Below are 25,066 nucleotides of genomic sequence, written 5' to 3'. Positions count from 1 at the left end.
GTGGCCATGGCCCACGGGCCCAGCCGCTCTGCGGCATGTGGGATCCTGCCAGACCGGGGCACAAACCCGCATCCCCTGCATCGGCAGGCGGACTCCCAACCACTGCGCCACCAGGGAAGCCCTCATTTCTTTTTTTTTTTTTAAAAATTATTTATTTATTTATTTGACTGCACTGGGTCTTAGTTGTGGCATGCTAATCTTTAGTTGCGGCATGCGTGTGGGATCTAGTTCCCTGACCAGGGATTGAACCCATGCCCCCTGCATTGGGAGCGTGGAGTCTTAACCACTGGACCACCAGGGAAGTCCCGGGGACCGACTTCTCATGGCCAGAAAGTGGCAGAAGTGATGCTGCCTGACTTCTGAGGTTGAGTCAGGAAAAGAGATCTAGCTTCTGCCAGGTCTCTTTGGACAGTGGCTGTGGAAGCCCCAGGCTTCTGGGGACTTTGGGGGAGACAGAGGTGACATGAGTGCCCGGGGCTGGTGTGTGCTCCTCGGTGAGTGGGACGGCTACGACCAAGGCTGCTGTGTGGATGGCGGCCTGGCAGCCCCAGCTGCTCCAGCCTCCGCTGGTCGAGTCCCCTCAGGCCAGTGCCAGACACGTGAGGGAAGCAGCCTTGGGAGGACCTAGCCCACCCCCATCTGACTGCGACCCCATGAGACACTCAGAGTGAGAAGTGGTCAGCTGAGCCCAGTCATCCCAAGACCCAGGAGCAAATAAATGAGCATTATTGTTTGAAGCCCCCATTTGGGGGTGGTCTGTTCTGCAGCAACAGACAAAGGGAACAGAAACCTGCCCAATCGATCCCTTGGACCCACGTGGATCAAAAAGTGAAATTAAAATGAAATTAGCAGACGGTTTGATGAAGGTCTCCCACTCCCGCTAAGCTCAGGAGGGCTGGGGCTGTGCCTGCCTCATCCGCTGCCGTGTCCCCAGCTCTTGTAATAACTCGGGGCTCCTAGAAGCTCCTAGAAGGTGCTCCATCAACAAGGATGAAGTCCTGGGAGAGTTGGCAACCTTACCAGGGACTCGGGCCAGCTCCTTACCTCCACCATGGTCTGGTTCCCCCTCAGCGCCAGGAGCATGCAGGGTCCCAGCTTGTTTTCTGCCAGGGAGAGCAGGAATTTTTTGGTCTTGTAACAGGAGCCCATGAGGATGTGCACCTGTGAGGAGAGATGGTCCAGATGAAGGGCAGTGACCGCGTGGGCTGTGGCCCGCGGTGCCTGCCTTCTACGCGCTACAAGGATCGTGAGACCAGAAGACACGGATCAGACACGCCCCACACCCAGTCTGGACACTGCATCTGCAACGATCACCAGACTCTCCCCGGGGGATTCAAAGGACCCCCCCCCCCCCCGACACCGGCTCCCATGTGGATGAACCTCGAGGACACTGTGCTGCGTGAAGTAAGCCACTCACAGAAGGACATATCCGGTAGGGTCCCACTCATGGGAGGGACCTAGGGTCAGACTACAGAGACAGAAAGGAGAAGCGGGGGTGGGGTGGGGTGTCGGGGCTGGGGGAGGGCGTGGGGAGTTGGTGTTTATAGCGGGGACAGTTTCAGTTTGGGAAGATGAAGGTTTGGAGATGGATGGTGGTGGTGACTGCAGAACACTGTCGGTGCACGTGTAGCTACAGAAATGTACACTTAAAAACGGTGGGCAGAAATGAACACAACATTGTAAATCAACTACACTTCGATAAAAATATTAAAAAAATGGTTAAGGTGGTAAGATTTATGTTATATATGTTTTACCTCCGCTCCGTACACACACACAAAAGCCCCCTCTCCCGTCCCCCTCGGGACTCTGCTGACACCTGGCCCTCTGGGTCTTGGCACTGTCAAAGCTGGCGGAAACGTCTCGGCAGCCCCTGCTTAGGGTGCACAGGCCCACCCCTCACACGCAGGGTAGGGAAGAGTACGAAGCCCCGTCTCCCCTTCCCAAGCCCCCTGTGAGTCCCAAAGGTATTCTGAGTGATCGCCTGCCCCAGAAGCCCAAGAACTGGCAAATTCTGCTCCATCTTGGGTTAGCCGCAGGGCGGCCATTAAGAAAAGTGTGTTTCTTTCTGGTGCATCTGGAGATGGGTGCCCAAGGGCAAGGGTCCCCAACCAACAGCTGGGAGGCCCACACACCTGGTGTCCTCTCCCCCTGACTTCACGTTAGAGCAAATGCCCTTCTGCGGTTGGAAACGGCAGCCTAATCAAGGGGACCTCATCCGTGCCATGTGTCTCCATGGAAACGACGCATCACCATCCAGGGGCTGCCTGCTTCCTTCCCCACGTATATTCTTTTCTGCTCCATCACCAACAACTCTGGCATACAAATGCAATCTCTCAGGCTGGGGAGCTGCCAGCTCCCTGACTTCTCTCTCTCACAGTCCCCGCACCAAGGGGCGGGGGGGACCACGGGGCGTTGCCATGGTGAAGCTGTGACATCAGAGCAGAGAAGCCTGTGAGAGGTGGTGCAGGCAGGCAAGGCCAGCATTTTCAGGACACACAGGGCACTCAAAGGGGACACGTCAGGCAGCAGGCGAGGAGTGGAGAGCAAGTGCGTAAGGAAAGGAACCTAAAAATAAGCCCCTTTCCAGAGAGGATCCAGAGGCAGTGCTGGGGTCTGTCGTCACCGCGCAAACACTGCCAAGTTCACTGCGGAGAGCACTATGAGCTGCTCACCCCACTGAACCGGCTGCCCAGTAGGGATGAGAATAGCCACACCCGTCACTTCTGCGCACTCACTGTGCGCTAGGCCCTGGCCCGGTGCCTCGCATATATTATCGCAGGCAATCACCATGGTAACCCCGAGACGCCAGGACTACGCTCCCCGTTTCACAGACGAGGAAACCGAAGCCCCGAGAGGCAAGTTACTGATCCGAGGTCATCAGGCTAGCGTGTAGCAGGGCTGCAACCTTAGCCACGGCTGGCCTAGGCTTGCGCCTTCCTCAAGCTCTGGAGCATGAGTGACTGTGGAACGGAGCTGGTTTCGTCAGCAAGCGGGCTAGGTGAGGTTGCCGGCCGCCTAGAGGAGCATCTGCCCTGGGGAAGGGGCATCTGTGCCTCCTTTCACAAGATGGACACTCTTTGCTACTGGAAGAAGGGCCGGCTCTGGACAGCGTGGGCCTGGCCGAGGGAGGAACTTGGAGGCCGGAGGCCTGTGTGACCTCGGGCAAGCCACTGCACCTCTCTGTGCTCGTTTCCACACAGAGGTAGTTAAGAGATGGGGCTGCCGTGAAGATGAAGAAAGATCGTGCATGTGAGGTGTCGGTCACAGTGCACAAGGAAAGTGTCAGGAGTCACCAAGGATGCGGTTATTGGTCTGGGGATCTCAGATGCCTCATCTCCAAGGTGGGCCGGTCATCCTGACCTTGGCGATACGGGGCAAGGATCAGACGAGCTGGCGGATGGATCTGCAGCGCCTTCTAGGATACCTGTGCCCATTACGCGCTCAGACCCTTGAACAAAGCAACGCGCTGCAGTGAACCCGATGAGCTTGGGCAGTTAACACCTGTAACGTCTGGAAGATGGGGTAATAGGAAGTGTCCCTCCTCACGCTGCTGGGGGAGCCTCTGGCTCGGGGCCTGCTCAGGTAAGAGATGAGGAAGTGACACCTGTGGCCGGCGTCACCATCACCATCTTCATCACCGGCATCCTTTCAGCCTGGAAATTCCAGGGCTGGCCCCAGCGGGCGCGGGGCGGCTCTCTCACTGGTCAGGGGAGGGGAAGCCAATGTGCCCGCCCGGGGCTCCGGCCACTCCCACCCCTGCCCCTCACGTACCATACTGGCGAACAGCTCCCCGTCGTCGTCGCAGGCCACCCCTCCGGGGCTGTAGAGCTGAAACCAGCCGTCCTTGCCGGCTCGCACGCTCAGCAGGCACGAGTGGACCTGCCGCAGGGGGAGAGCGCTTGGTCAGCCCCTGCAGACCCATGACGACGGTGGCCCACGATCCACACACACCAATGGCAAACGCCCAGACAAGTCCCACGGTTAAGGAACTGGTTTAACTTAGTTTAGTCCAGACCCGCCCAGCCTTCTGCTAAATTCCACGGAAAGCCTTTGGGAAAAACTCTGATATCCATAAACAGGGGCACTCCAGCACCTCAGGATGCAGGGCCGGGCCCTGGCTTGTTTAGCTGCCCTGAATAAGGCAAGTCTGTGGCCAAGCTGGGGTAGAGAGGCGCAAAGGGACCTCTGTGCCGCTCTCTCCTGCACCTTGGATGGGGGCATTTTTTTCTCTTTTCTCTGTCTGGGTGTCTGTCCCCCTCTCTGTGTCTCCAATTCCTCTCTCTCTCTGCTCTCCTTTCTCTCTGAACCTCTGCCCCACTCCCTCACTTTTGGGGCGTTTGCCCCTCCACCTCTGGGGGTCTGCCTGCTTCCCTACTTCACCCTCATGGGTGCTGTCCCCAGGCTTTGCCTCTGTCCCGCCGATGTCTCTCTCTCTCTCTCTGGGACCCTGACATTCTCTCCTTAGGAGAAAGGGTCTCTGTCCAGAGTCGGGGGCAATTTCAGTGCTGCCCGAAGCACAGCTCTCTCTGTGGCTCTCAGCTTCCTCCCCAGGGCTCCACGCGTCTGTGTGTGGGTGGCGTGTGTGCGTGTGTGCAAACACGTGTACACATGTGGGAGGAATTCCACATCCACCCCGGCCCCGCTGTAATTGCAGGGAGAGAGTGAAGGACGAGCTCCTGCCAAGAGTCACTTACTCACAAATATTCAGTTGATCACAACCCACACACAAGTAAACAGAAAGCAGGGGCGGCAGGGCTCTGACTTTCCCCTCTGAGTTGGAAGACTATCGGACGCTAACTTAGCTATACTTCAAAGAAACAAGGAAGCAAGAGTATGAAACTCTGTTCAACAGATACAGCAGAGAATCTATAAGAAAACAACTGTGGCTCCATCTGGGAGGGAGAAGGTGGGAAGGGAGACGAGTGAGGGGAAGAGAAGCAGGAGAGGAAATCAGAGCAGGAGGCGGGCGGAAGCGGGAGGCACGGCTGGCAAGAGGGGCCTGCTGGGGGGCCGTGTCCTCAGCAGCCTCCCGGGCGTTACCCGGGCTGGGAAGTTTCCCTCCTGGCACTCGGCACTGCCGCTCCGCTCTGGGATGCAGCTGGTACCACTTTTATTCATCAACTTCAAAGTCGGTGTCTGAAATGAAGCCTCACTTTCCAGGGGAATTCTGAGACTCTGCCTTCACGCACGGCGAGGGATGGCTCAGGGTTAAGAAGAACGGAGACCATCGCTGGTACCCAGACGTTTAAAAGCTCCCTGTCTATGGCTTCTGCCTGAGGATCGCTTTTGGAGGCAGGTGTAGAATCATGGTGTTTTAGAACTAGATCCTTCTAGATCCTTCTCGAACCAGGCTTTATAGTGTGGCCTCTTTAGAATGTACTCTGGCTCCACCGAGAGTAACTCCCTCCCTCATCCTCCGGCTCCGCCTCTGTCCCCGCCTGGGAACCAGGCCCCTCGTGCCCCAGACTCCGTGTGCACAGAGGAGGGGCCTGAGCACCTCAGGGCAGCCCCCGCCCGGCCCGCTGTGCACGCTGCAGGGCTCACCCCTTCTGGAGCCTAACTACCCCCGGGTGAGGGTAGGGCCTCGGCCCGTGTACCAGCTGTGTGATCTCGGGCATGTAACCCCCGTTTTCTCAACTCTAAAAGGAGGGTGATTCCAATGTAAAATGGGGATGATGGCAGTACCTAGTCACAGGGTTGTTGTGAGGATTAAATGAGAGAACGCATGTGCCTGACACAGCGTGAGCACCCAGCGAAGGCTGTTGCTGTCATTACAGCGATGCAATGGGAGAACGGCTGGGGTGGGTTCCCAGCCCACTCTGAGTCCTTGTTCACACACAGGGGCTCTGGGAGGGAAGGCTGCTGCCCTCTCCCTGAAGCCCAGCTGTTGGAGGGGCAGAGTGGCCCCTCGGGGAGGCCCTAGGCCACCATGCCCGGGAACTAAAACCTGGCTCAGATCCCAGCTCAGACATCTTCCCTGGCCCGCTGATACTCAGAACGGCAGGACCAGAGAGGATGAGCCGTATCTCAGAGCTGGTTAGGAGCCCGGGTGCCAGCCTGGCCCTAAATCATGGCCCGTGCCCTAAGGAGAAACAGCCGGTGGGAAACACCTCTGGGGAGCCTCAGTTTACAGTAAAACACTGACAACACGGGCCAGGCTTGGACACTTGGGTTGGGGGGCTGTGTTTATGCACAAGGCAAAGGAGCCTTTGTAAACTGTTAAGGATGCCCGCGGGGGACAAGGGGCCCTGACAGAGCCACATGCGCCCTGCTGCAGCCTGGACCGTGTGCCTGCGAGGGAGAGGGAGGCCTCACCTCTTGTCGTGGGTCTTCGGCGAACCTCTGAATCACGTACTTCAGTTCCCTGAAAGAGACGGGGTAGGGGCAGAGTCATGCCCTGGGTCCTGGCTGGGGTGGGCCAGGATGGGGGGCTGAGGACAGAGCTGGGGAGGGGCGGGGCACCGGCTGAGCTGGCGGGATCAGGAGACGCCTGGACGGGCCTGGACACGCGTCTCCGGGAGAACTTCTGGGAGGAGCCATCCTTGCCTCCCAGAAGGCACGTGACGAGGACGGGCCGGAAGGAGGGCTGGCTGCTGGGGGACGCCCGCAGGACAGAGGACACTCGTCCGGGAAGAAGGTAACAAGGGCGTTGCCCAAATACTCACTTGGTGAACTTCTCGTGTGCGAGCGCTCTGCAACAGAAACAAAGGGAAAACCGCAGTGAGCAGGGCGTTCGCAACAGCACAGTGACCCAGGGTCCTTCCTCTGGGGGCGGCAGGCTTTCTGCCGGATTCCAAGAATGAAGGGGAAGTTGAGCATGAAACACCGACATCGTGTCCCCACTCGACATGACATGGAGCAGAGGAACGGGAACGGGCTGAGCTCCCCGGGCCCCCGCTTACTCTAAAAGGAGGGTAATTCTAATGTAAAATGGGGATGACGGTAGCACCTAGTCACGAGCACCAGGCTTCAGAGGAAGCAGAAGCGGCGCTCCGGGGGGTGCACGTGAGCACGTCTGCACGTGGGCACCAGGGACCCAGGTGTGCTTGTGAACTGTTCCACCACTAAGGCGCGGCTGCGCTAATTGCCACCACTCATCCGAGCGGCAACCGGGGACCCTTCTCAGGGCCAATCGCCTCATGGGCCCACTGTCAGGTGTATCCCCGCAGCTGTGGGAACAGCGACTGCAGCCCATGACGCCACTGCTCTCAGGAGTCGGATTTCTCCAGTCTCAAATCCTGGGGGCTCCAGGGACCAGCTGGGCCGGCAAATGGGGTAATTACTGAGTGTAATGGCCCCTCGGAGAGCCGCATTTCATAAACACAGAGCTCCTCCGGAGAGAGCCCCCGGGGCTGCCTCCTGGGGCCCGGCTCCTTCACAGCTATCAAAACAGGCCTGCAGGCATTTCAGGGCCTGGTGATTTAGACAAAGCCTTCTCCTCAGGCCATTATCCACCAGAGAGTTTTCTCCCTATTTTCCCGTGATAAATTCAATACTGGGATAAGGGCCGGAGAGACGGAAGGGTCCGTTCCTGGCCCAGCTCACTGTGGGGCGGGAGCTAATCCTGTAATGGGGGTGCTAAGGGAGCTTTCAGCATATGGCCGCGCAGCACACAAAGCCATTCCTCACGCGTTATGTCTGGATTTCTACTCTGGCCCTCGGGAGACGGGAGAGGCAGGTTTTCCTACGCCCATCTGACGCACAATAAACACCGCTGACGTGACCGCATGGGGCCTTTGTACTCTTAGCTCAGTGAAGCCATCTAGCCATGCAAGCACGTGATTCCCCCATTTTCGGGGGTGGGAGTGAGCCTCCTCGGGGTCCCACAGCTGAGGACCAACACCTCCATCTCCATCTCCCGCTGTCGTCTGTGGTGTCCCCCGGTGCGTCCCGTGACCTGATCGGTCCCCCTGCTAAGGCCGGGGTGGCCGACGGAGGTTGTCCTTTCAGGGCCGGAGGGTGCTGGGGACGTGTGTGGGACTTACTCTTTGGGGAATGGAATGGGCTGAAGCAAGCTGGCCAGAGACGGTCTCCAGTCATCATAGTCAGACCTGGAACGAGAGGGGCCGACGGTCAGGGCTGGTCTAGACGAGGGGCGGTTAATGGTGTGTTATCACACAGGGTCAAAGATGGGGCGAGAGTCTGGCGACCTCGGCTCCCAGGGGCCCCGAGGGACAAGCAGCTGGTGTCTGCAGCGTGGCCGCAAGGCCTGATAAGCCTCTCCGGAGACTTCCCCGTGGCCGCCGAAGGGGCTGGTCACCTAGCTCCCCGGATTCCTCCTCCTCTCCACCACACCCAGGTTCCCAGACCCTCGTTCCTTCTACCTTCCAGAGCACGGAGGGCTGTCATGGGCTGAAACGTATCCCCCTCAGATTCGTACGCTGAAGTCCTAACCCCAGGACCCGAGCCCAGGAAGAGGTGACTGAGGTAAAACGAGGTCATTGGGGTGGGTCCTAACCCAACCGGACTGGTGTCCTCGTGAGTGGAGATCAGGACACAGACACACACACAGGGATGACCACCTGTGAGCCGAGCAGAGAGGGCCTCAGACACAACCAACACTACCCGCACCTGGATTCCACAGTTCCAGCCTCCAGAACTGTGAGAAAATACATTTCTGTTGTTTAAGCCCCTTGGTCTGTGCTGCAACCTGGCCTAAGCAGAGGACGGCCCCGGACCCCAGACCTAATTTGTGGTCCTGTGGGCCCGGGGCTCCCTGATGTATAGAATTCGCTGTTTTTTGTTTTGTTTTGTTTTGTTTTGTTGGCACTGCCATGCGGCTTGTGCGATCTTAGTTCCCCAGTCAGGGATCGAACCTGTGCCCCCTGCGGTGGAAGCGTGGAGTCCTCACCACGGGACCACCAGGGAAGTCCCAGAATTCGCTGTTTTTCAACCTTCTTTTCATTCAGTTGGACTCCTCTGCCCCCCGCCGCCCCAAGGAGCTTTTTCAACATTTTCCTTAATTGCTCTCTAAGTACACTATATCTGTTAATATGCTGTATGTCTGTCTCTACTTCATTCCAAAAAAGAGGAAGATCTTCTCACCCCCCAGAACAAATAATTTGCCCTCACCAACAATGCACAGTTTAGATAACCCCGGCGTAGGAACTGTTCCCACCCCTCCTTCCTCCAAATAAAGTGATGATAAAGTGGCAGCCTTCAGAATCCAGCTCACACCCTGGAGTGTTCCGAGGAAAGCCGCCGGACACACCGAAAAGAATTCCCAGAAAAGCCTGTGGCCTGAGATAAGTTCTGACAGTGTTGCCAGCTGAGGGTTACTAAGCACTGACCAGGCCAGGCAGTGGCCACAGCCCGGCTCACTTAGTCCTCAGAACAGGCACTTGAGGACAAGAGTATCGCACCTGCCCTACAGGTGAGAAAGCGAGGCCCCTCGTGCCTCCTGAGTTCAAGCAGCTAGGATGCTCAGAGCAAGGATTCACAGCCAGGTCCTCGGACTCCAGTGCCCGAGGCTGGGTGTGTGCTTTATGCTGCCCATGGGTGGATGGGCACAGGGAGCCCAGATCAAGACGTGGAGACAGACCCCTTTCGACCTCATACCTGTGGTCATTGATTTTTACAGCTGGCTTGTCTTCCCTCTAAACCCCTTCCCTCTTTCCCTCCCACCTGTCACTGACTGACTTATGGCTTCCAGAAAAATCTAAAAGCAATAGGAGCAAACACTGTAGACAGCACGTGTCTCGAGCCAGGGGCTCTGCCAGGCCATGGATCAGCCCCTGTGTTCCTCTCAGAGACCCAGTGAGCTGGATGCACCCGCCATCCCCATTCTACAGCCAAGGAAACTGAGTCTCGGTGAAGACAGGCACTGGCCCAAGGCCACACAGTCGGTAAGAGCTGGGGTTTGACCCCAGGAGCCTGGCTCCCGTGTCTGTGCTCCTGCCCACTGAACAACACATCTCGTGGCCCCCGTTTCCACCTGCAGAGGCAGGCCCTGTTCCCTTTCTCAAAAGGGGCACGTACTCGTTTTTCTTTTGCTTTAAAAAAATATGTTCAATGTAGAAATGCCATTAAATACAGGAATCTCTACGGAGTGTTTAAATCACCCATAATCAGAGTGGGTGTCAGAGGAGCTGTGGCCGTGCCTGGTGTGTAGGCACCGGCTGGGCTCCCGGACAGACACAGCCCGGACCATGGCTCACTCCGGAGGAAGGGGAGGTGATCAATGAACAGCGTTGTGTCACCGGGTGCAGGTGCTAAGCTCGGTGGGAGGTTGGGGCAGGGGTCTAGGTGAAAGTGTCTCCCCAGCCTGGAGCCCGGCCTCCTGAAGGCTCTGTCATGGCAGCTCACGCAGGACCAGGGGGAGGACGCAGGGGTGAAGGAAGAGGCAGAGGCAGACGGACTTCCTTCCTGGCCTGGGCCCTGCCCAGCTCCAAGTTTGTAGCTGGCCCCTGGACTTACTCCAAATGTCCAGTCTGACCATTTTAGCATACATGGTGGGTGTGCTGGGCAGAGACTGGGAAGCTAGGAGCCCGGGGCCTGGCCAGGCCCAAGGGATGGGCGTGGGATCCCTGTGGCCAGCAGAGCGCCTGTCAGGAGCATCCTGAGAGCAGTGCTGGCCTCAGGGCTGGCAGGCCAGGCTGACCTGGGGTGGAAGGGAGCGCTACAGGCCGGGCTGTGAGAGGCCTGAGCCCACCTGCAGGAAGGACAGGATAGCCAGGCCTTCCAGGGCTCAGGGAGGAAGAGGAGAGTGAACCAGGTGCCTTAAGCAACCTGAGGGCCTCTGATGGGCCTCAGGTGTCAAGCAGCACACATTTAATCCTATAACCCCCATTTACAGATGAGAAATGGAGGCCCAGAGAGGTCAGGACACCTGCTGAAGATCACAGAGCTCATGAGGGGAGAAGCTGGACTTGAACGAGGCTCCGTGAGCAAGAAATCCAGCCCTCTGGCCTCGGGCTACTCTCCACGAGCGGTTTAGAGCCTACATGGCTGAGGACTTCCTTTCTCTTGCTTGGGAGGGGAGCAGGGGCGGCGGGGGGGGTGGTGGTGGTGGTGGTGGTGCGCGTAGGTAACACCAGAGACAAGCTGGGCCGGTGAGGGGTGGACGTGGGAAATGAGGGCAGAGTGGTTCCGAGGATTTGGGGTGGCCACCTTGGCCCGGCAGAGACAATGCACACTTGGTAGAATTGTAACCCAGCTTGACAGGTGCTGTTAGACCAGAGCTCGGAGCTGTCTCGTGGACAAGGTGCTTCCTCCAAGCAGACCCTTTCCCCGATTTCACGGAATCTTCTGCATGGCATGGGGAGAACACAGCAGCCTGAGGGCACGGGGGGCCAAGCAAGCCTCTGGGAAGCCGAAGCCCCCAGCACACGGGTCTGGGACGGGCAGGCCTGGCCCTGACGGCTGTGTGCCGCAGCGCCCAACCTGAACCCTGGCTCTGTCACGGCCACAGCCTGGAGAATGCCGTGTGTGGCTCCCTGGGGTGGGGCACTGGTGGGGTCCTCAAAGGGGCCCCTGGGGGTGAGCTAGGGCACAGCGAGGCCTGGGAGACCAAGGGGAGGTCCACGGCCTTTCTAGAAGACCATGAGCGAGGCACCTAATGCAGCCCAGGGCGCCAGGAGGGTGTGTCAGGGACACAGCTCATTCTGCTTCGCTCCTGCCATCACACGCACAAGTATCTGCTCCCTCAAAAGGCAACTAGCTGGCCCAGGGATTAAAATCCACGGTGAGAAGTGAGTGGCCTTCATCTCTGAAGCTGGGGACCTGGGCAAATCCCCCTTCTCTGCCTCGTCATCCCACCAGGGACCTTCCAGGGCTGTAGGCAGATCCGCTGGCCTCAAATGCTCTAGGGAGCGTCTGGGCTCTACAGAGTGGCCACAAGCCCCAGGAATATGCATCTGAAATTTTCCAAACTGATCAGTCCATCTATACGCATACATACACTACACACACACACACACACACACACACACACACACACACACACACGTGTATTTCTGCTGCTCTGCAGACCTCATCTAAAACCCTCGCCGGAAGCCCGAGCACGGAGATGCTGACCGTGGGGATGGGGGTACCTGTCCTTGCCGCAAGCCTGCAGGGTGCCAGGTGGTGTGGCGAACGCGTGGCACACACGAATTCACTGAATTCTCGAGGCAGCCCTGAGAGCCAGCACGCACTGACAGGCGTCCCTATCCTTATTTCACAACTGGGAAACCGAGGGCCAGAGAGGCGGACTCATTGTCTGAAATCATATGATCAGTTGAACGGTGGGGGGGAAGATTGGACCCCAGTCTGGCTGACATTCAACCAAGGAGGTGAGGTGGTCCTTCCACCCCCGCCCCCGGGTACCCAGCTCCCGCCCCCGAGTCCCACTGGGAAGACAGCGGCTGGCAGACGGTGAGCTGACCTGGAGGAACGGCTGGCAGCGGTGGTGTCTGGGGCCTGAGGACCCGCGTGAGGGCAGAGATGCTGACTGGGCTCCAGTCCACCCCACCCCAGAGCCTCATCACACTCCCCAGCCACACCCACGGGCTTCATCCTGGCCGCGCGGTCGCCTGCAACCTCCTTCTCCATCTCTCCGCCTGTTGGAGGCTATTCCAGCCACTCCTTGTCCGCCAGGGTCTCCAAGCCCCCAGACAGTCCCCCTTCCCTGCACTGAACTCCGGGCGTTTCCGCTCAGCAGAGCTGCGCTATCTGGCTGTGCCAGTCCTTCACGGAGCAGGGAGGTCCTGGGCGATGTCCCCGGCGCCTGCCTTCTACATTCTAGTCACTATCGTGCTTCCCGGTCACGAGGACAACCCCAAGTCCATCTGCATTTTCCCTGAAGGCCCCGAGGGGTGAGGCGTCTTCCAGCTGACCTCCAGCCCAATGAGGCCTCTTTTAAAATCCATGTGTTTGCAAAAGTAACAAATAGCCAGATTCGAGCTGATCAGAAAACAGTGGATGTGCCCATCTCCCAGCTCTCCCTCACGATGGCGGCTCTTTTCTCTTCCTGGACGGAAGGGCATCCCTTTGCCTGTGGCCACACGTGTGCCAGGAGATTCCCACACTTCATCCCACCGGGCAGGCAATGTCGCTGCTTTCAGAACTTGGTGCTACTCAGATTCAGAGGGAATGAGAGCAGGGGGCGTTGGGTCCCCAGCATTTAGCACAGAACCTGGCCCACCTGGGTGTGCTGTAAGTGTTTGGTGAAAGAATGCATAAATAAGTGGGTAAACAAAAGTGTGAACCACACACACGTGCCCAGGAGGTTAAGAGCTGGAATCCGAACAACTATAGGCCAAACGTGCTCTGTCCAGCTCCCAAAGTCCACATTCTTTCCATCGTACCACCCAGCTTGGGCCTCACAGGGTGATGATCTCAGAGTCAGCCTTGACCTGTGCTGGGAATAGTTTTCCTTTTCTGAGTCTCCAGGGAACGTTTTGCAGTTTACGTTACTTTCCAATGGTGTTAAATTCTAACTATTTGAGGGCCCTCTGATGGGAACACAACTAATCAGGGCCCCTGTCCACTCTCTCGGGATGGAGTGGTGCCCGCCTGTTCCTGTGGACGCGGTCTGCCAGGCTGGGCCCAGGCTCTAAGCATGGCTTCTTTGGCCCCCACAATGCACTGATAGGACCCCTCAATTCCACATTAGAGCCTCTGTCCTTCCATTCTTTACACACTACTCTCATCTGGGGAGCCGTCCTACTGAAAACAGCAGTCCACTCTCACCAAGTCCTAAATTCTCCCAATAGCCCCTCTGAGGAAGACACCCATTTTAGAGATGAGAAAACTCAGGCCCAGAGAAGCCAAGAACACTGCCTGCAGTTACACAGCAGACTAAGTCCTATGGCCGCATTTCCTCAATTCTCAGATGCACGCTTCCTGCAAACTGAGTCTGCACTGAATGCCATATTCGTGGGTTTTTTTCTTTTTTTTCCCCTCTCAAAGTGCTGTTATTAAATCGATGATGTGTCTTACTCCCAATGGTACCTTAAAATAGAGGAAACACAGTTGTAGTCAGAAAGTGTAGTAACTCCCATCTGCCCAGTGTCCATGCCTGCAAGATACCTGCTCTGTGCTGGGGCCCGAGGCCATGCCCTCTGATGGCTGGGGGCAGCTCGACTCAGAGAGGGTGGGTAACCAGTGCAAGGTCACAAGCTAACACTGACACCCCTGGGCCCTGAACCTGGCAGTCTGGCTCTGAATCTGTGCTTTTTCCAACATATCATGCTTTGGAGCACTTTGAGCTGCTGGGGTTTTGCGGATTTGACACATGTGAGGCCCTCCAGTGGGCCAGTGAGTCAAGCAGGCAGCAGGGTTAGAGAAGGAAAGCTGCTAGGGAAAGAAGTGATCAGGCCCACATCGTGCTCTGCGCTCCCCCAAGGTGAAAAAGGCTTCTGGACGTACAAACCCTGCTTCGTGGAGATCTCCGGGTGGGGCGGGACGTGCTACCCTGAGCAGTGGTCAGGAACGCCGCCCAGCGCCCAGCAGGCAGCCTCTGACGGGCCCCCTGACCCCCACCCATGACCTGGCAGCTGGGCAATGCGGGCAGGCAGGAGGTCTGGAAGCAGATCGGGAAGAACAGAGTCCTCATTCATGAGCATGTTTATGAAGAAGGAAAAAAAATGTGTGTCAACTGCATGATGAAACTCAAATCCTTAGTGCTTAATGAGAAGTATGAGTCAGGGCCCGAACTGGCAGAAGGTCTGGGAGTTCCAGGTGTCTGCGGAAAACAGCCGGAGTCAGGGGCCGCAGGAGGAGAGCCGGGCCCGGCCAGATGAGAAGGAGATGTGGGCCGCGGCTGGCCGGTCCCTCAGAGGGCTGGCTGCCACCCTGGGAGAAAGCGGGGACTCCTCCAGCCTTAAAGAGACTGAGACGTGTTCTGGGAGATGCTCTCTGAGCAGAATTTTGAATCTGCTTTGGGTGGGGATATCGCTAATCGCGGTCGTGCCCTCAGCTGGCCTTGGCTGCCGGAACCAAGGGAGGCCTCCCCTTCTCCTCTCCGGGGCCAAAGCAAGGGCAGAGGAAGAGTTTGGGGATGCTGCAACCAGAGTCACCTCCAATCGCGAGAAGCCACTGCGTAACATGTATGCCTGTGTGTGCACACACGTGCTCACCTCCACAGACACCACAGGCCTCGCTTTTAGAGCGTGAACAGGGGCACCCCTAGGCAGCTCTCATTCACCAGCTCACCAGCCAACCGGCAGGTAGCCTCCACCCTCCGGACCACGAGCACACTCCGGGCAGCACCCCGTTCATGAGAGCAGAACGAACGCCGCAGAGACGAGCAACAACAACGCAGGGACTCAGTGTGACCCCAGCAACACTGACGAGCCCCAGGAGGCAGGCCCCCCCAGATCGAGGGGCCCTGGTGCCCAGACATTAGATAAGCGCCGGGCATCGGCCAGACGCGCCCATGCCGTCATGCCCCCAACCCCTCGGAAAAGCCCACGTGCCACCACCCACTGCGCCGGGCAATGCCCATCCCTGCAAGTGGCGCCAAGTCCTGTTCTGAAGGACAGAGCTGGTGGGAGCAAGTGGGGTAGGCGTCTGCTGGGTTCTCCCGGCCCGGCTGGTCCACAGAACTGCAGAGCTCAGCGCGGGGCGGAAGGGAGTGGACAGCAAGGCCCCCCCAGGCGCACATAGTCCGAGACGGGTCTGGGGTGTGAATGGTGGAACTGGAAAGACCCTTGGGGGTCAAAGACTAAGACCCCCTCCATTCCAGAGTCACACAACTGAGGCTCGGGGAGGGGCAGGCACGGTCCAAAGCACCCAGCTCAGAAGCACCACTCAGAGCAGACTGGTCTCCGGCTCCTGCTTAGAACTCCTCCCACCAGCCAGGCGCGTGGAGCCTGATCCGCATGCCATGCTCCCTCCCCCGCCCAGCGGATGAGGCTGCATGGGGACAGCTGCTGGAACCCGACGGCCAATACACACCACACACGCGAAGCGTGCATGGATTGTGTGACACAGAAACACACCCACATGCTGGCTCATGGGCATATCTGCACACATACACAGAGAACATACACACACACTCCAGCTCTTGTGCACAAATGCTCATACCCACGTGTTGCACTCAGAGCCACTCATGCACAGAAGCAGCACAAGCACCCGGACACACCTACACTTGTGCACTTACACTCACAGGCACTCGAAACACACATACTGCCCCTATAGAGAAATCCACATCCCTCCCATATCCAACTCCTATATGTAGACACACAGACACACACAACACACAGAAACTCGGGCAATCACCCACATGCTGTTATGCCCTCATACATCCAAAGCCACTTATACTCACACAAGGACAATTGCAGATTCAGAACGAGCCCACACCCTACACAACACGCAGAGGTGTCCACACACGCAAGACATACTCGGGCCCCGAGCGCTGAAGCACATCCTGGCAGGCGTACACACTCACACATTCTCAAACTCATGGACACAGGTGTAGACATCATGCTTGTGCCTGTACCCTACACGTGTCCAGATCCTCGAGCATGCACGTACACACACAGCCCTGCACGCACACACCCCAGAACAAGTGCCCTCACACCCTACCTCTGCATCCTGTGCACCCACACTCAGCACGCCCGCCCCTGCATGCCTCCAGCCAGCGGCAAGCCCCCTCCCCAACCCGAGGGCACCAGGCAGGCCGGGGGACACTCACAGCAGCTTGAGGATCTCCACGTAGCAGCCGAGCGTGCGGTCGGCCTGGGGGCCCAGCTCGATGCTCATGGTGCTGCAGGCGGGGCTGACCATGAGGCAGTCGATGAGGTTGGGCTCGCTGTCGTTGCCCACGCTGGCCGTCAGCGCCGGCTTGGCAGTGCTGGCGGGCTCCACCTCCACGTGGATCTCGCTGGAGGCCACGACCACCGACTTGAGCCGCGCCTCGGACAGCGTGGCTTCCTGAGACACCAGGTCCGGGCTGGGGTGCAGAAGGCGCAGAGGTAAGGTGGGCTTCCGGTCGCAGGGCTGCTGGCAGCCGTTCCGGATCTCCTTCAGGCTGGGGGAATTGTCGCGGCTGGGGGAGAGGCGGAGAGGGGCGTGAGTGCGGGCCCTGGGGGCGGGTCAGAGAAGCCGCGAGCTGCCATCTAGTGGCTGCTTCCAAGCGCCAGGCTGCATGCGGCTAAGTGTCCCCGGAACCCCACAGCGGTGCGATGAGCTGGTGCTACTGTATCCCTCCCCACCAGCGAGGAGACAGGCTCCCTCAAGGCCTCCAGACAGGGAGAGGTGGGGATGGCATCCAAACCGGGCTGCCTGTCATCGAGGCACGTGCTGTAGTCCCAGCACATAGCAGGCGGTCGACACGTTTGTGGAACGAATAAGTGATGTTAACCTCTACACAAGACCCATAAGGCCCCTGGTGTTCACCTCCACCAAGATGCCTTCCCTGGCCACCTTCCGGACACACCTATGAGACCTACTAGCGATTTTGCTTCTAGTTGCTTCCTGTGGTCTAACTGTCCCCCTCCCCCTAATATCCTCGGGGCAAGGCCCAGGCCCCACCTCTGCGGCCCCATCCCTGCTGGGTGAGAAAGCTCAGCTTCTGCCCTCCACCTGGGAACACCCTTCAAAGGGATCCCAAACCCCAGATGCTAGTCCCCTGGAGTCTGCACGTCCCTCCTGTCTGTAGCACCCCACCGCTCTGGGCTAACCCCCCCACCCCGCCCCTTGCAGCATCTCCACCGCCTAGAGGAACAATGCTAGTGCAGGGGGTTAACAGGTGTTAGCTGAGGAAAGTGCGCTATGGCATCGAGGTCACATGTGTTTGGGAAATGCTGGGCCTCTTTATAGCAGGACTTGTCAGAGCTTTGAGTCTGGGTAAAGCGCCTCCTCACTGGGTGCTTCCAAATATTACGGGGAGGCGCGCGTCAGGACAAAGGTAACTCCAGCAACGGGCTTCCTTTGTTGGTGCCCCTGGGCTGGCACGGTGCTAAGTGCTATCACGCAGACCACACAGACATTTTCAGATATCTCTGAACGGTAGGTATTACCATCTCCACATTACAGGTGAGGAAAGATGCTACCAGAGGTCAAATGACTACCCTGATGACATGGCTCGTAAGTGGAGAGGACTTAGATTTGAACCCAGGTCTCTGACTGCATGTCCAAGATGCTGCATGATCCCATGCAGGTCCTCCTCCCCCACAAAGTCCTCCCTGATTTCTTCCACCCGCTGCTCTCACCCTTCCTGCCCCTGTGCCAGAACCTTCCACCCATGGCTGGACACCAGTGTCCCTTGAGGCACTTCTAAACATCCTAATGTCCCAGTAGGTCGGAATCTCTAGGGTGGAGTCCGGACACCAGTCATGCTTAGGGCTTCCTGTGTGTGCAGTCACGGTTGAGCCCACTGCTCCAAGAGACTCAGAGCACGATGATATGATCACAAACAGCTGCTCGTCCAGTCCTTCCCTAAATGGGCCACACGCATGCGCCTGTGCTTCCAAAGAGACGCGTGTGCTCCCTGTGCACAAGGACCGGCTCAAGCACAGAACTCACACCCAGTGTGCTCAGAGGGCCTGAGTTTGTCCAGCACATGCCACGAGCCAGGCCTGAGCTGAGCCCACCAAGGATGTTTGATAAATACACTCTGAGCTTTGCTGGGGAAAAACAAAACCCTTTAGCTAAAGTCCGAGAATTCTATGCCTGATGGAAAATTGTGTGTGGTCCGGTGGAGGATGTGGTGTAGTTACTCAGGGCAAACTTGCTATCCAGTACTCAGCTCCATCCCCTTTGCCTTTGCTGGGATTTAGGAGTGGATTTTCAAGGCTGCTTGGCTTAGATCGGGCGATTTTCCAGCGAGCTATGCTAACCTGGGTCAAGTTGTCTGTTCTCTTGTGCGCAAGTACATCACGTACCTACTGAGAGTGCCGCAGATGGGCCCGGTAGACAGCACGGGGTTTTATCTTCCAGGGACTGACCGAGGGGGTGGGATGGACCTGAGCCTAGGGAAGGTCTTGCATCCCTCAGCGTGATTTCCTGGGGGAGGTGAGGGCAGAACTTGGATCCCCAGCTACTGTGGGCTGCGAGGGGGCTGGGCTGTCTTGAGCAGGGAATCAGGGCAGGCCTGAGCGGGAGGCAGCAGGCCCGCCTCGTCCTCCCCAGGCCTCCACCCTGGGCACCTAGTAGCAACCGCCGCCTACTGGGATCCCCAAGGTCGTGCTTGGCCTCTGCAGCGGCAGCCAGAGGGGAGTCTGGAAACTGACACCTCATCAAGTCCCTTCTCTACTTAAAACCCATCGGCGACTACAACGCCCTTAGAATAAAACCTCCACAACTGACACACAGGCACAGCTCCGCCACTCAAAGCACGGTCCCCAACCAGCAGCAGCGGCATTACTGGGAGTCTATGAGACAAGCAGAGGCTCAGGCCCTGCCGCAGACCCGCTGACATGACCCCAGGAGCAGCTCAGCACGGGAGGTGGAGGTGGGAGAAGCTCAGTGGTACGAGTCTCTCCATGGCCTGGCCTTCCTCTCCAACTTCGTCTTCTGCCTCTGCCCCTCTCTCTGCTCAGGGCACACTCAGTTTCCTTCACTTCCTCCCCTGCAGTGGCCTTTAGCGTGGAGCAGATCACTTGTGGAGTTTAAGAATGCAGATTCCTGGGCCTGGCCCGGAAACGCTGCGTCCAGGAGTCTGCATTTTCAAGCAGCGCTCCAGGGGACTCTTAAGCAGGTGTTTAAGGACCATGGGTAGGACGTGTGACCAATGGCAGCTCCATCTGCACTGCCGGGCCTTTGCACATGCCGTTCCCTCTGCCTGGAACGTCTTGTCCTCTTGCCTTGCTGACAGCCAGCAGGTGTCAATTTAAATATCACCTCCCTGCAGAATCCCCTCCTCACTTCCCCCTAGAGCAGGGGTTCTCAACTCTGGCCACATACTCCACTTGCCTAAGGTGTTAAAAAAAAGAAAGAACCCGATGCCAGGGACATCCCAATTAAATCAGAATTGCAGTGGGTGGGGCCCAGGCACCTTGTTTTCTTCTTCTTCTTCTTTAAGATATAACCAGTGGGATGAGGGTAAATGTCTTAACAACAAAGTCTCCAGAAAGAAAGGAGCCCTGATTGGTAGTGTTTGCCAATTTTCTTGGTGTAAATACTCCCACCATGATTGAAGTCACGCTACCAACATGCCATCCCTGACTGTGGAATTGGGAAGAGATGTGCTTCCAAGTGTGCCTGGGCTCCAGCACACCCCGGGGGAAACATCAGGCCAGTCTCGTCCACAAATCGTAGGTGCAGAGCTTTGTGACTATCACAAGTTCCCCTGTGTAATAAACAGCCACCAGACCAGGGCTCCTCCTCTCGATACTTCGGACATCCGCGGCCAGACAGTTCAGAGGATTCAGGGCTGCTCTGTGCGTGGCAGCGTGTTCCGCAGCATCCCCGACTCCCACCGCTGGATGCCGGCAGCACCCCTCCTTCTGCAGCCCAGAATGTCTCCAGATGTTGCCAGATATGCCCTGGGGGTCAGAGCTGCCCCCAGCTGAGAAGCACTGACCAAGATCAAGATGTGAAACATTTCCAAGGACCCAGAAGCTCCTCTCACGCCTTTCCACCTAAGTCCCTGCCCCGAGGCTGCCACCATTCTGGCCTCTATCACCAGAGATTGGTTTTGCCTGTTCTTGAAACTCAAGGGACGAGATTCACACTCTGTGTATCTTTCGGTTGTGGCTTCTTTTCCTCCATATTACGTCTGTAAGATTAGTTCGCTGCTTGCTGGTTGCACTAGTTTGTTCATTCTTGCTGTCCTGCAGTGTGCCTTCGTGTGAACACACCACAACGTACCCGTTCTCCTGCTGTAGGACACTGGGGTTGAGGCAGATTCTAGTTTGGGGCTGTTACAAATAATGCTGCTGTAAACCTTCTTGCACATGCCTTCTGATGAATATACCGAAGTGATGAGAGCTGGGTCCCAGGGTTTATGTGTGTTTAGCTTCTGTAAAGCCTTCCCAGTGACTCTGACACGCAGCCAGGGTTGAGACTCCTTGCCGTGGACCACGTTAATTACGCCTCTGGCGTCTTTCATCACAGCCCTGATGAAATCGATCGCATTCTCACTCCCACCCGCTCCGCCCACTGCCACACCATCCGCTCTGGGAGGGCAGGGGCCCCATCGGCTGGTTTACTTTTGTACCTTCAGCACCTGGCACAGCAGGGACCCTCACTAAACAAGTGTTGAAAGGATGAGAGAAGGACAGAGGCTGGCTGTTGCCGTGTACAGTGTGCACGGGTCCTAATTCTGGTTCTTTCCATCTCTGCCCTTCTCCTAGGGTGGGAACTGGGAAAGAGATTCCATTCTGCTTCCTGCTCCCCAGTCAGGGAAACCCTGCTCTAGGGCAGCCAGGCAGAGCCTTGGAGTCGCAGAGGGAGAACGCTGCCAGGTGCTGTTTCCTGTTCCTGCCCCGAAACCTAAGTCCCAGCTCAGGTGTCTGCGGAGCGAGCCCGGGGAGGGTGGATGAGGCGGACGCTTCAGGAGGAAAAGGAGCCTGCGAGTCTGTGGCACCCCTGATGCTCTTCCTACTTGCTGGGGTGGCCTGGGCTTGAAATGCACGCGGATCAGCTCCAGAGCTGCAGTGCATGAGGCCAAGGGCAAGTGACCATCCATGTACACAGGGATGCCGAGGATGGTTGTACAGGCCATGCCTTACTCTCTACTGCCTCCTCCTTTTTTTTTTTTTGGCTTTTAATATAACATGCTGTAGGGCATGGAACAGGCACCTGGGAATGACCAGCATGACATCTTCATGTTGCCCTGTTTGCACAGGTTTTCAGTGATGCTCCACTGCCTTTCCTTTAAGGACTGAAATACATTCCTGCAATGCTCCCAGCTCTAGCGGCGCCTAGACACATTTCGGTCCTCTCCAAGTTGTGCAGTACTCCACCTGAACAACTGGACAGGGCGGCTGCAGAAGATGCCATCTGTGCCCTGCACATCATACCTTCTCTGATGACCCCAGAGATCACCAGAGAAAGTTCTATATGACCAATGGCATCCACGTCACACTGCATCCCAGGAGCCAACCTCAATCCGGGAAGAATGGGAGCTGGTAAGTAACTACCCGGGTGTCATCATCCTTCAGGGGAGGGACTCTGAGAGAACATTCCACAGTCTCCCGGGAGGTCCCACTGGGACACGCACAGGTGCCTGCAGTGGTCACCTGCTTACGAACGTCGAGTCTGCTGGCTGTCCTCCCTTCCCAGGCTCCCTCCCACTGCTTCCTGGGGTTACCTCCCTAATAAGCTGCTTGCCCCCAAACCCTGGGGGGACCCAGGACAGTGGCTCCGTCGTGTCTTCTTCCGGTTACATGTGCCCGCTGGTGAGAAATCTTCAGAATAAAACACTTGTTCCTAAAGCCAAGTCAACACGACGGCCTTGCAGTGCCAGTATTGATTCACAGTGTTTGCTTTTCCAGTCACGTCCCTGGGTTCTGGGCCCTGGCACCAGTGAACACAGGGGATTTGGCAAACACACTTGAGGCAGGTCCAGTGGAAGCCATTCCGCCTCCCCGCCGGGCCAGGCGTGTACAGGTCACCGTGCTGGGGCAAGCGTGTCCCACCCAGGCCCTCCCGAGGCGGTGGGGACTGACCTGTTGATGAACTCTTCGTAGCAGGAGTAGATGGCGGCCAGGCACACAGCCACCAGGTTGGGCAGGACCCGGGGGTGGGGGCAGTGCCCCGTGGGGCCGTGCATGCTAGAAGAGAGGAGAGGGCTAGGTGAGGTGACGGCAGGGAGGAGGGGGAGACGGGGTGCCCTTCAGACACACACTGGGGGGTGGGATGGGGGGCACCGCAAGTCCTCTGCTGGGGGGTTGGCAATTTGCGTCCTGGCTCTGCCACGTGCAGGCAGCACAGAGCCAAGCTCTGGACCGTGGGCTCCAGATCCAGGGAGCCTGTGTTCACGCCCAGCTGAGTGGCCTTGGTGAGCTTCTTAAACTCTGCACTCTTTCCTAAGCTAGAAAATGGGGACAACGGCCCCCTCCTCAGTGGGTACCGTGAGGATCTAATTTTCTAATTCATGGGAAGAGTCAGCGGACAGTGGCCATACGTCCTGTGTCTGTAATTCATGCCCAGCGGTTCTGTAACCATCATTCACCTCATTTTCCTTTCCAAGTGGCCTGCTTTGAAAGAAAAGTTATTATGGTCAACCTGATCCTGGCCTAGCATGAGGTCTGGGACACATTTGCTAAGTCCTCCATAAATGCCAGCCATTGTTATTCGTCACAGCTAGGTCTGTGCCTCAGTTTTCTCATCTGTAAAATGGGGCTAATATCCCTACTCCCAGGGCTGCTTGGGGCCTGGGGATAATACCTGTAACATTCCTGGAAAATCGGTGTGGCCGCTGGGACTAAGAGGCCTAACCTGAAACAATTTCGTAAACCATTACTGGGTGCTTTAAAGGGACCCTGGGGTCACCAGGGTTCCAGCAGGACAACTTTTTTTTTTTTTTTAATTTATCTATTTTTCTTTGGCTGTGCCGCGCGGCATGCAGGATCTTAGCTCCCCGACTAGGGATGGAACCCGTGCCCCCTGCAGTGGAAGTGCGGAGTCTTAACCACTGCACTGCCAGGGAAGTGCCCAGAAGGACACATTCCTTGGGTTTGGAAATGCTTTGTGAGTTCCAGGTGACTATCTTTTGGAACCGGCTTCAACAGGCTGTCACGATTTTCTTAAAAAATGAGAAGAGTCGTGATGACGACCACTAACGTTCCCATCACACTTAGGCACCGTTCTTGGTGTTTATGTGTATAAGCTCACAGAATCCTCATGTTACCTAGCTGAAGTAAGTACTATAGTTCTCATCTTACGGATGAGGAAACTGAGGCACAGAGAAAAATTTAAAAAATCAAAACAAAAGCACCCCCTCCCCGCCCCAAACACCAAAAGTAAGAGTCAGAATATCAGGCTTCCTCTAGGCCAAGTCTGGGAGGTGGCTGTTCAAATCCCCAGTGATGACTCTCCTGGGCTAGCAGGAGATCGTTCCCTACACACCCAGCACCCACAGGTGGGATCCACAGAAATCCTCTTATTATTTAGGACTGTTAACCATTTCCTGAGTTCCTACTGAGCATCAGGCACTGTGCTAGGGGCTTCCTCATATATCATCTCATTTAACTGCACGACAACCCCTGTGGATAGCAGAGGAAAGAGGATCAGAGAGGTACAGTGACTGGCTCAATGTCACACAGCAAGCAAGTGCCTCAGACCACGTGGGGTCAGGAGGACGCAGGAGACGCTCATAGAAGATGAGACGCTCGGGGCCTCTGAACGCCAGCAGCTCCTCTCCAGGCATCGATGGAGTGAGTGGTTCCGGGCGCAGAGGAAAGCTGGCTTGCAGGCCAGGAAGGGGAGGGGGCCCGGCTGAGGAACCCACCTCTGAATGAACTTCTTCACCACCTCCATCCCCGCGTTGAGCTCGTTCAAGGCGAGGATGTACTCCTGAGTGAACAGCCTCAGTCGCGGGCACTTGCCGAAGTCCTGCAGAGAGAACAGAGGGCAGGAGCTGGGGAGACAGGCAGGCAGGAGGCCAGGGGGTGGTGGGAGCCCACTCTGCCCCGAGACACTGGGGTGGAAGGCAACCGGGACATGCCAGCCATCTCTTCCTAAGAGCACAAGTATCTTTCACTCGAAGGGACCGGCCCTGTCACCCTCTCCTCACAACTCCCGACGGCTGCCCGTGGAGATGGGAGATGTCCTGCCACAGGAGGGTCCCTGACACGTGTCACCCACCCTGTGGGTCAGCGTGCCACCCAGACGTGCTCGGAGAACAGCCCAGCTGGTGTGTTTCCCTTCTGCGCGGCTGCACGGGGGCCTGCAGATGCCCAGCTGGCCTTCAGCGGGGACCGGCTCCTCTTGTGCCGTCCCCCGAGAGTTTCTGGGCCCCCTGCTTTCTCAGCTAAGAGGGGAAAGGCCAACGTCCAAGGTGGCTGTCGGCTCGGGGACGTGTCAGGAGAAGCAGCACAGGCGGTGCAGGAGAGAAGGGCGTGGGCCAGGAAAGGACCGCGTCCCTTCCCACGTCACTGCACTTCTGAACCCGCGTGCTGGGCTGTGAACGGCCAGGAGGGCAAGTCACGGTGTGGGGATGAGGTTGACCAGTAAGACATCGGAGGGAAGCCTG

The 25,066-nt window shown here is 57.4% G+C and overlaps 1 protein-coding gene across 1 annotated transcript in view; it reads right to left on the bottom strand.

Annotated features, from left to right (window-relative positions):
* CMIP (c-Maf inducing protein) overlaps nucleotides 1–25,066 on the bottom strand; it is a gene marked incomplete at its 5' end in the record, with an annotated part of 233,678 nt that overhangs the window by 6,640 nt on the left and 201,972 nt on the right. The window contains 8 exons of the mRNA XM_082676384.1: nucleotides 1,045–1,161; nucleotides 3,772–3,879; nucleotides 6,316–6,364; nucleotides 6,666–6,692; nucleotides 7,986–8,051; nucleotides 16,619–16,972; nucleotides 22,539–22,643; nucleotides 24,323–24,426. Of these exons, the coding sequence (XP_082532510.1) occupies nucleotides 1,045–1,161; nucleotides 3,772–3,879; nucleotides 6,316–6,364; nucleotides 6,666–6,692; nucleotides 7,986–8,051; nucleotides 16,619–16,972; nucleotides 22,539–22,643; nucleotides 24,323–24,426 (930 nt within the window). The remainder of the gene's footprint in view (nucleotides 1–1,044; nucleotides 1,162–3,771; nucleotides 3,880–6,315; nucleotides 6,365–6,665; nucleotides 6,693–7,985; nucleotides 8,052–16,618; nucleotides 16,973–22,538; nucleotides 22,644–24,322; nucleotides 24,427–25,066) is intronic.

The sequence above is a fragment of the Grampus griseus genome (genome assembly GCF_964374135.1).
Source record: "Grampus griseus genome assembly, chromosome: 19".
Classification (NCBI taxonomy): Eukaryota; Metazoa; Chordata; class Mammalia; order Artiodactyla; family Delphinidae; genus Grampus; species Grampus griseus.
Note: the sequence above shows the minus strand (reverse complement) of the source record. Positions and strands in the feature narration are given on the sequence as shown.